This window comes from Neocloeon triangulifer, unplaced genomic scaffold (genome assembly GCF_031216515.1).
Source record: "Neocloeon triangulifer isolate White Clay Creek 2 clone unplaced genomic scaffold, ASM3121651v1 ptg000012l, whole genome shotgun sequence".
Taxonomy (NCBI): Eukaryota; Metazoa; Arthropoda; class Insecta; order Ephemeroptera; family Baetidae; genus Neocloeon; species Neocloeon triangulifer.
Window position 1 is genome coordinate 3,941,274 of NW_026775554.1, and position 10,743 is coordinate 3,952,016.

General features: G+C 37.1%; 2 protein-coding genes across 7 annotated transcripts in view; both read left to right on the forward strand.

Moving 5' to 3' along the window:
• LOC132196311 (peptide deformylase, mitochondrial-like) overlaps positions 1–10,743 on the forward strand; it is a 54,058-nt gene that overhangs the window by 38,058 nt on the left and 5,257 nt on the right. The gene's annotated exons all lie outside the window — the stretch shown is intronic.
• Positions 1,314–10,394, forward strand: LOC132196310 (probable tubulin polyglutamylase TTLL2). 6 transcript variants are annotated; one of them, XM_059618864.1, is made up of 12 exons: positions 1,314–1,388; positions 2,679–2,823; positions 7,457–7,579; positions 7,993–8,096; positions 8,295–8,478; positions 8,554–8,830; positions 8,886–9,094; positions 9,161–9,338; positions 9,400–9,477; positions 9,581–9,744; positions 9,797–9,909; positions 9,977–10,394. In XM_059618864.1, exons 2-12 carry the CDS (start codon positions 2,752–2,754, stop codon positions 10,188–10,190), a joined length of 1,716 nt encoding a protein of 571 aa, XP_059474847.1. In that variant the 5' UTR covers positions 1,314–1,388; positions 2,679–2,751; the 3' UTR covers positions 10,191–10,394. The 6 variants fall into 6 exon arrangements, with proteins under 6 accessions (XP_059474847.1, XP_059474849.1, XP_059474848.1 ...); XM_059618866.1 differs by having other exon boundaries at positions 9,803–9,909; XM_059618865.1 differs by having other exon boundaries at positions 9,584–9,744.

The following is a 10,743-nucleotide window of genomic DNA, read 5'->3' on the forward strand; positions in this document are numbered from 1 at the left end:
GACAAGGTGTACAATTAGCTGAACCGAAACTCACTTTACCTCTTGTCAAATATATCAAAAGTAATATTTTCAATAATAAGAATTAACTGATGATTTGAAGTATGTTAATTTATTTTTATTAAAAGTATGTATCTTTTTGCATTAAAATTGTAGCATATATAAAATTAATAAATTAGGCGCTCAATATGTATTTCTTGAAATTTTTGTTTCCGTTGACTTATTTTACTGAATTTATGTACATACAGTGTATTTTGTTATGCAATTCAAGTAATAGAAAGTTGAGAAAGTTTGCAACTATTCATGCTTTTACGTTGCACAGGTTGCCTACATCAACAATTTGCAGGCGTTGGAAGGATGCAGGGAATCTGGGTATGAGCAGCTCATGAGCAAGATTGAGCAAAATTTTGATCATGAGTCATGAGCAGCGTTGAGCAAGGGTATATTGAGCATGAGCATTGAGCACAGGCTCAATGCATAAATATTTCTCTACATCTGCCCAATGTGGCCAATGCAGATATTTCTTTACATATCGGTTCAGTGCAGAGATATTTCTCTATATGAGCAGACGAAGTTGAGCACCGAAAGGTGAGCACGCTCATGAGCAAAACTAGTCGAACAGATGAAAATGCTCATGCTCAGAAAACCTGGAACGATGAGATAATGTTACTTATCATTACATTAAATCATATCATATAATTCATAAACTGAATCTTAAACACGGAATTTGGATTTTATTTCATGGTTCTACATCAATATTGCTATCTTTAAAATTTTATAGCAATTTCACAGACTTAACTTTTGCATTAAATAAAAATGGCGTTAATTTGGATTTTATTTGAGAAACGTTTCGTACGTTCCAACAATTTTAATAACTCAGTGATTACAAATTTAAAGGATAAAAACGAAAATACATACCCCACATGCGCAACCATTTAAATCTCTATATACAAGAAGATAAAAAGCAACAAATTATACCCTGACGTAGGAGATAGGGTGCCAACACACATGCAGCCCATGAGAGGACACGCTAAAAATCAATCCTTATTGCTAACCTTGCTTTATTATTACGGTAAAGGGTGGAGATTGAGAGAGAGCAAAGGAGAAAGAAAGACTAACAGAGCGAGAGAGAGTCAGAAAAGTGATAAACGACGACGATGGAATTATCCTTGAAGGCTGCATACATTAATATTTCCACCCCTGAGAATTAATTCGAGCCAGCGCCGCCGGGGAGGGACTTGTACGTCTGCAAGGCGCGGAGGGGCGCTTACTTAACGGCGCCGCCGGGCCTCGGTCGGGCCAGTTTTGTTGGCGTGCTCGCCTCGAAGGCAACTGCCGACTACGGCGCTCTCCACTTGGCCACCCGCACGCTTCATCTGATAAAGGAAGAGGTAATTTGATGGTGGAATCATCGCACCAGGCAGTGGCACACAAAAAGCAGACCCAGTTTTTAATGACTCAATTTGCACGCACATTCTTTTGTTTATTTATCTGTAAATCTCTTTATCACGGATCATTCCAGCTGGGAGCTATTTCACTTTGCCGATCAGTTTAATTATGAATGAAAATTTAAGCTTGGAAAGACAGATTGCAGTAAAAAAGGAAGAACATAGACAAAGTCTTTTTTAATTATAATTACAAATATTTAGTTAATCTTTAATAATTTTACAACGTTAAATTTAATAAATATGAAGAAATATAATTTATTCGTGGATAAATATTTGAAAGAAAATGGATCTTACTGTCAGTTAATTTATAGCTTTATAGAGTAAATTATAATTTTTTTCCATGAAAACATGCTTGCGATTGCGGGAGTGAATTATCCCAATTTTAAATCAATTTTAACCATTAATTAAATATCACCATTAACAAAAGATTGATGTTGTGAATTTAGCGCTGTAGCAGACATATTTATAACTCTACCCACCAACATCAAAAGCATTTTCTCATTAGTTTCGGTAAGATCATCAATTATGCAAAATTATACAAATACTTTTAAATATCATTATAAATTAGAAAAACAGCTTAACTACTTTATTAATTATTAAATTATATTTTCTAAATGCCATTTTGATATATAATTATAAATTTACTTGGTAATGATTTTTTTCTTAGAAATCTTTGAATAACTTACAATGAGACATTTAAAATTTATTATGAATTATTGCGTTGTTTCCATAGTTCCCAAAATAAATATTTTAATCTATAACTTTCTTCGTTGTAATAACCTAAAAATAAAATTAAAATGGTCATTTAAAACAAAAAAGGGCGCTATTTCAATATTTTCTATTAAATCAAAGTTAAATAAATTGATTGTGCTCTGCTGTAACTAAAAAAGATTTTTTTATCATGAGTGGTGCATGACGCACTTCTTGTCTCGAGCAAAACTTTTTCAAATGAAACAACTGAGACCACAATACAAGTATGGCCTAGACATACACACAACAAAAGCACAGCTCGCGTATACTATTATTTATGACGTGGGGTGCGGAAAAAGCCCTTGTGAAAGCTCTTTCGCTTTCCCCACTGCTTCGAGTGTAACCCCTGGCAACGAATAATAAAAAGTCCAATTGTTTATTATTTTCCGAGCTGCTGCTTTCACCACGTGTGAAGATTGATTTGGAATCTGCTCAATTTTATAATGTTAACTTTGCAATCGTCATGATCGGCATGTGGGACAGTGGTTTCAGTTTGACCTGCGGTGGGTCATCTTTGCCGCCTGTTGAGCTCAACGTCGAACCAGAGGACCCAAACATGGACTGGGAGGACGGACCGTTTGTTTTCCGAATAAACGACAATGGAATTGGCCCTAATCTTCTGCTCCAGGTAGGAAAAAATCGGTTTTGATTATTTTATATGCTTAACACTTCTTAACGCAACGCAATTGCCTAATTAATTAATAATAAATTTATAATTATTATTATTTTATTTTTTAAATAAAAACAATATAATTTATAATTTTTATTATAATTATCATAAATTTTTGTGTTAATTTTTTTAATGAAAAACTACTATAAAATTATATACAATTACTCATTATAATAAAAAATTAAAAAATTAAAAATATAACTCAACGACTTTATTAATTTTTAAATTATATTTTCCAAGCGTTATTTTAATTTATTTGGTGATGATTTTTTTTCTTATAAATCTTTGAATAATTTACAATGACACATTTACAATTTCAAATTTTAATCTTAAATAATCGATTTAAAGATTAAAAAAAACTCTTACTGGTAAAAATCAGTAAAATAAGGATTTCTCATACAAATCTTAATCATTGCATTAATTTATATAAATAAATTGCGATGATCTTATTACATATTCCTAATATATTTTATGGAATATGAGACGCTCTTAAAAAAATCTTTGGTGGTCAAGGTCATTCTGTTACCAGTGGGCAGTTCGGTGGCCTTATCGTGATCGAATTGGAATCATCCTTCCTTTGGTCAAGTAGTATAGAACGCAATGGTGCTCTATGTTATGATTTTATTGATCACAATTATAAGAAGGCCGTCCTTGGTTGAACTTTTCAGTGTTAGGTCCTTCGTCGTGGTGCTTTGAGCCAGCTTTGAACCAAGTTATGACAATGATTGTTGACATTCATTGGCAATACATTGATACATTTCAATTCAAGGCTGTTTTCTGTATTGATAATTTGATCTCAAATCTACAAAAAAGGTAACTTTACTCCTGTTCAACAATTGAATTGATAACATAAATTTTGCCTTTTTAAGAAAAAAAAAAATACCGCCACCAATAAAATAATACAACACGATCAGAAATCCATGTTTGAACAATTTTCTCTAATCATTGGTTGTGAGCAGTGAAATGTAATGCGGCCTTCGTACTGTAATCAAAACAAATAAAACCAATCTCTTCCGCGAAAGTGGAGGCGCTGAACTTACCACAAACAGAAAACAAAAGGGGGCGCAGGCGTTTTTATCACGACCGTGAAAATATAATTTATATTGTGAAAAGCTAATCTTGCATTAATATTCAAGGGCATCACAATACAATCATTTACCACGCGAGAGTAGGAAAGGCCCTGATTAGCATTTTAGTCCGTAACCCACCCTCGAAAATTGCACCTCGGCCGTCTCGTTAAGGAAAATTGACGCCGCCGGCGAACACCACTCTGGTTGGAGCCACGCATAACATGCACACACCCTATGCCGTGAGCTCTCGGATGATCGAGAATTCATTCGCGTCGCGATCAATCATTGGGAAAGCTTTATCAGTTCAATTTTGCTTGACAGAACTGACTCATTTAGTATGCAAGCCACTTATAGAAGGAAGTAAAATTTTTATTATTAGAAAAAATTGTTCCTATATGTATATTTACTTTTTTTAATGTCTAAAATGTTACAAAGTATAAGTGTCTCATTTTATTTTAATCGTGTTTAAGTGGGTATGCAACGCGCTTTACTTTTATGTCGCGCAAGCTGCCTACTTCCGAAAGCGTTGATGCTTGAGCAGATTGCGAGCGAGAAAGGCGTGCATTTATTTCTTGGTTGGTAATTCCCTGAGTTGAAAGCCTGTTGTTTTCGTGATAATCTTTTTAATTAAGCTGAAAGCGCTTGGTAAGTTTCAGTTTGAGAGGTATATAAACTCGCATCATTATGCGATTAAAGAAAAAAAAAACACAAAGAAACTATTAGTTTAAAGATTGGTTGATTTATTCTTCGTCGTCTTGGATTAATCTTTTATCCCATCAATAATAATTATTCAAGAATTTTTCGTCGGAAATTGTTTCGAACGCTGAATTTTGGTGAGCACCTTGTTCCGTACCGCTATAAAAATTCACAAGTATCAATGAATTCTAAAAAGCCTTCTTCAAATTACTGAACGGAGAGGAAGAGAGAAGCGGCGCACGTTCACAAAATACCAGGCCGCTTCCTCCCGCGTGCATCATATTTATGTCGAACAGCTAGTGAGATACATAAATAATAAGCCTTTATGGCCGTGACTCCCTGGCTCTGCATTTATAAATAAATTGAGCCTCGCATTATTCGCACAGGGGCGTTCTCATTTTATTCCGGCAATAAAGCCGCTTTAATTTGCATTCTCTCGCGGACGAATAAATTAACAGCGGATTCGCAGCGTGTCGACCGACTGCCGCGCATAAATTAGAAAAACAAAATTAATTTCGATCCGGGCATTAGTATTTTTTCTTTGGGTGGGAGGGGGCGGCTTTGATGGAGCCTGGAGCAGAGTCGTACAATTAAAGTCGCTCGCTACGAGCACTTAAGGTGACACCAGGTGACCCGCCGGTTTTATTATTGAAATGGCAACACGCGAAGCTAAGGATGAGTCAAGGAAAGACGTCGCCACTTTTTATTGTCCATTCCGTCGGCGGCAAAAAGTTAAATACTTCCAAGACACAATGCTTTTATTATTTACCTGCTTTTAAACAGTCCTTTAAAGGGAAAAGCGGCAGCAATACCAGAATAGATTAACGTGAATGACGGTGGTAAATTACGGGAACATGGAAAAAAAGTTTTGCTATTTTGTTTGGTTGGTTCTGGTGTTTTGCATGGTTGTGCAAATCTAGATACTTTGAAATATTCAATTTGACGAAGTTACTTTTTACGTAACCAGTCTTTAGTGTGTCTAGAGCAATGTAGCCGTCTGAATGTGGCGTTTTATTTGAAAAAGTATTACCTAAATTAACTCGGGAAAAGTCTTTCAATATCTTTTTAAAAACAGAGCTACAATTTATTGATGTTTCTATGAAATTTAACTGTTCAAAATTAGCTAATCATCCTATTATTTAATCCTTCACAAAGAAAAATAGCCATATGACCGAAATTTGTGTTTTTAGACCTTTTTCTACAATAAGAAAACACGCAGCTCTTAACTCCTCCAGCTTGATACAAACACTCACATTTTAGTTATACAACTATATCAGTCTTAACTCCAAGAAAATTATCCACCCGAATCCAATCAGTGTCAGGAATGAAAAATGCCCGCATCCAAAATTTATTTCCAGCCTGGCGGATTGAAGTTCCAGGGCCTTTGCATTTTAACTGCTTAATCCGCTTAATGAGTTTCTCCCCCGAAAAAACGTCAATTTCTCTGAACGTTCTATACTAAACCTGGCGCGCTTTCTCCATTCCACAGCTCTAAAAATAGAAATCGCGTGATCATGCTGTTTGCACATCCCTCTGCTATTCTGCTGAACAATGTCTGTCAGGCACCATTCAAACCCTCCAGCCTTACTTCTATTATTTCGAGTGTCTTCTCAATAAACATTCGTATATAGATAGAAACACTAAAAAAACACACATTCATCAATCAGCCCTGCGTGCACGCATTCTGTTATATCGTGGTAAAAAAAATAAACGAATTAAATCTCTAGCAACAATTAAAAAGGCCCATTTCCACACTTGATATGAAATGTAAGATTTATGGGGTAAGATTTTTGGAATAATGAATTAAATGGAAGTCCTTGGGGAGGGCTGGAAGTCAAGGTTATGAAAAAATCAATTTTATCTGATAATCTTTCCCGGGGTTTCTAAGGCGAAGGGGTCACGCTTTTTTATTATTTACTTTTGAGAAATATGCCAATGGAAATCTCATCAATTTGACTGGCGCGTTGCGTTCATTTATTTTATGTGTTCCCGCCGTAGTCTTATGAAGCAATATTGATCCCACCCGAAATCGTTAGACCAGAGAGAGGGGTCTGGGTCACAACCGCGAGCAGTCGACGTTTTGACTGATATACGCAGCCAAAAGAGCACCGCCGCGTGGATATTGTTAAACTTTTTTGATGTTGGGAAATGACATATACCGCGGCGGGCGGGCAGAGAGAATAGAAAAGTAGGCAGCGGCTCGTCTCATGTGTGTGTGTACGTGTAATCAGGTTGCGGGCCGGAACCAACAAAATTTGATCCATCGTGTATTTTTCTGCCGGTATGGTCGCTCCGCACGCAACGAAACAACGTTAAAACGTTTAAAACATTGCCGCACATTATTGGCAACAATAAATATGCAATTTGCGAAACTCCAGCAGAGTGGTTGCAAATAAAAGTTGGCGTCTGCCAAAAGTGGCTGCTTTAATCTGATGTCCTTTCCTGGAAAGCCCGCAACAATCGATCGCAGGAAATTTTGAATAATGTTGCGTGTATAAAAAGCTTGATTAAATCAACACAATTAGCAATATTACTTCAAAGAAATTTCGAATTACGCATGTAAATTACTAAAGTAGGCTCCCCAGCCAACAATTTTAGGTCACGGAAAGGTGCTGTTCAAAATAGGCAAAAAATTAACTTAACACTCTGGCTGGGTTTACATTACATTTTAATCTATATAAAAATCTAAGTATTGCTAATTGTAAGATAAATATTATTTTAAATTGACTCGAGCTTGCAATTTTTCCAATTTGCAGCTCATATCGGTGTTTATTGTTTGTATACAAGGGGCTCATTAAGCAATAAATCGGTGTCGCGTTTTGCAGGTATGCCTCGAGCGTGGTTGGCGTGAGCACAGCGAGTGCGGCGTCATAAAGGACAACTGGAACCTTTGGTGGCGGACGACCGGCTTCCCAATGTCACACTATAAGCAGCTCAAACCTTGGCAAGTGAGTAAGGCCTCGATATAATTTGAATATTGTTAGATAAAAATAAGACCGAACAAAAACCAATAGCGTAATAATAATGCAGATATTTAGCAGCAGAATCGTATTAAATTTAAAATTCAAGCCGGCGATTTAGTAGGGGGAAGTTTTTAAATTGATTATTCAAAGGCACGCTTCTCGATGCATAAGTACTGCTGGTCTTTTGCGCATGAAGATGTTATTTTCATTGTAAAAATCGAGCACGCAACGCTGTGTGGGATAATGAACACTCAGTGCTGCCCCAACTTCCGCGCGCTTTCATAAACTTCATGTCTATCTTCCTCCAGAAACGTGCATAAAAGGGGCCGCTAACTAGCAATAATTTATGAAGACTCGCCGCGGATGTGCTTTTATTAAATCGTGATTTATTGTTTCAGTACACAAATCATATTCCGAAAGGCTCGTCCATCTGCCGAAAGGATCATCTGGCACGCTACTTGCGGTGCATGAAAAAGGTGTATGGCTCTATCTTTGATTTCAGGTAATACGCTCATATGCATGAGAACAAGAGGGCCACAAAATGCAATGAGATTATTTTTTACCTCAAACTTGAGCATGCCAAGCACATTCCCACCCTGTCGTGATAAACGCGAGAGATTGCTCTTGTTGAACGTGGGAATTTCCTGAATAAAAATAAAATACACAAATTCCTTAATAGCTCTTTTTGGAAATTTTTTAGTCCGCCATGCTACCAGCTTCCACTTGAGTACACAAAATTGCTGGCCGAGTGCAGCGGCAGCAATAGAAGCAACGGCAGAGTCCGCTCGGGCTCTTTCCACTGCCTCGAACCACCAGAGGAAGACGTGGTTTGGATTTGCAAACCTGTCGGCCAGAGCCAGGGACGCGGAATTTTTCTTTTCAGGGTACTTAATCGTTTAAAATTTTAAAATCTAATTAGAAAGTTGTATTTTTTTTTATTATTATTGTTATTATTGCAGGAGTTCAGCGATTTGAATTACGCGTCGAGCGCCGTAGTGCAGAAATACGTGACCAACCCGCTGTTGATCGGCGGCTACAAATTCGACCTGCGTCTTTACGCGTGCATCCCGAGCTTCCGCCCGCTCTGCGTTTATCTTTATCGTGAGGGCCTGGTTCGATTTGCGACGGATAAATTTTCATTAGGCGATTTGAACAATCTCTTCAGACACTTGACCAACAGCTCGCTTAACAGACTCGGACCTGGGTACACCAGACAAAAGGAAAGAGTTGGAGCAGGTTGGTATTTAATTTGGATAAAAAAATCAATTTATTAAACAAAAAAAATCCTCAGGTTGTAAATGGAGCCTGAAGCAATTGCGGCACTACCTCAATCAGAACGGCGAAAACGACTGGCTTCTTTGGCAGAGAATCGCTTCGATCGTCGCTCTCACTGTTCTCGCTCAAAACGCATCTTCGCCGCCGCCGCCCTCACCAAACTGCTTCGAATTTTACGGATTTGATATTCTCGTAGATACTTCCTTGCGCCCTTGGTTACTAGAAGTGAGATAATCATAATATATGCGTGAAATTTAATTGTTCCTTTGATAATTTTACAAATGTCAAAAGGTCAATTTGAGCCCCGCCCTTGGCGCTGATAGTGACGTTGACGCCGCTGTTAAAAAACCAATGCTGCACGACATGTTCGACCTTCTGGGAATGCCAGTGTCCCACACAGGCCTCTCCATGTTCACCTCCTGGCAGCCTCCTCAAGAAGATTCTACTTCCGATTCGGAGGACTACACAAGTAAAAAACCATGAAAATTAAATTCAACTTAATTTATTTTTATATCATGTATTCTTTGTAGTTAATTCTAATTTGGGAAATAGATGGATGCAAAGAAAAACCCGTAGCAGAACAAAAGGACAACCGCAGAGATTTAACTGTATATTATAATATTTTGAATAATTTATTTGAAAAAAATATTAAATAAAATAAATATTTTGCATACTTTTTTTCAAAAAATATTCAATTATATATTGTTAAAGCAGCTCGACCGCGACTGCAGAGGGCAAGGTCACTTTCCATCCTGACTGGTGAGGACGAAACGGAGGGGCTTCCGTCGTCACGATGGTCTAGGGAGGACGCAGGGCCTGTGAAAGTAGTACCATCGTCTAGGTGGTCTAGACAGCCGCAGCCAATGCCCCCTTCGGTATTAAGCAGCTGGTTGGAATTTTAAAATCACGCTACTTTCAATGCATAAGTTTCAGAATTCGACTGTCTGGGGAAATGGCAGAGATTGGAGGGATGCGCCGGCTAAGGACGGCGATTGGGTTCGAGTGTTTCCGATAGGCTTCTCATCAAATGTTAAGAAAAAGTAAGTACAATTTTAAGTAATCAAAGTTTTAAAGTAACAAGGAATATTTTAATAAATAAATTTTCAGAGTTTCTTATGTGGACCACGCCGCAGAAATCAAGGCTGCGGTTGCCGACGTCCACCGTTTTACCAAAGCGGCTAAAGAGGCGGCCAAGCTTGTGGAATTGGAAGCCGAGACAGGCAAAAACAGGGCTTGCTTCAATGACAGAGTCTTCAATGAAGCTTTCAGAGGCATCATGGGACCAGAATACACTGGCGAAATTTGGTTGCCACCAAAATAATGCACTAATTATTATAACAGTATCTAATATCTAAGTTTAAATTAATTTAAATACCTGTGATTTAATAAACTAGATCTCGCATTACAACCGTCGGAAAAAGTCACAGCCGTTTTGACTGTTATTGTTGAATCGCTGTGATTGTAAAGCGTAATTTAATATGTAAGTGTGCTGAGTTGACGACAGTAGTGCAAATAAAATACAAGTAATTTACATATCACTGACATAGTTCATGATTTATTGTTCAAAAATTAGTCCATCGTTCAACAAAAAATATATAATTAATAAAAACACTTTATTTAAATCTTTTCAAAGCCAATCTCACTTTGTTTGTTTAACAATGGTTAACAAACTACAAAGTTGTTATTAACAAATGCCCAGTCCTGATTATCACTAAATTAAATTTTTAAAGACTTTTTGTCGTTTTCACTGTTACAGCATTATTCAAATTTAGAGAGAACATTTTTATTGGTTCACATTAGCAGGAATTGAGTTGCTTGGGTTTGCAAAAAGTTTGCCCGATGATGACTAGGTGACGGACTCAATTAAGCCCTGT

What these genes read in the sequence shown, in the direction of transcription:
- LOC132196310 (XM_059618864.1), top strand. Translation starts at nt 2,752, where the DNA reads ATGGACTGGGAGGACGGACCGTTTGTTTTCCGAATAAACGACAATGGA. An exon ending in GGCTCTATCTTTGATTTCAG is followed by an intron (nt 8,097 to 8,294) that starts GTAATACGCTCA and finishes GAAATTTTTTAG; the next exon opens with TCCGCCATGCTACCAGCTTC. An exon ending in GCGGAATTTTTCTTTTCAGG is followed by an intron (nt 8,479 to 8,553) that starts GTACTTAATCGT and finishes TTATTATTGCAG; the next exon opens with GAGTTCAGCGATTTGAATTA.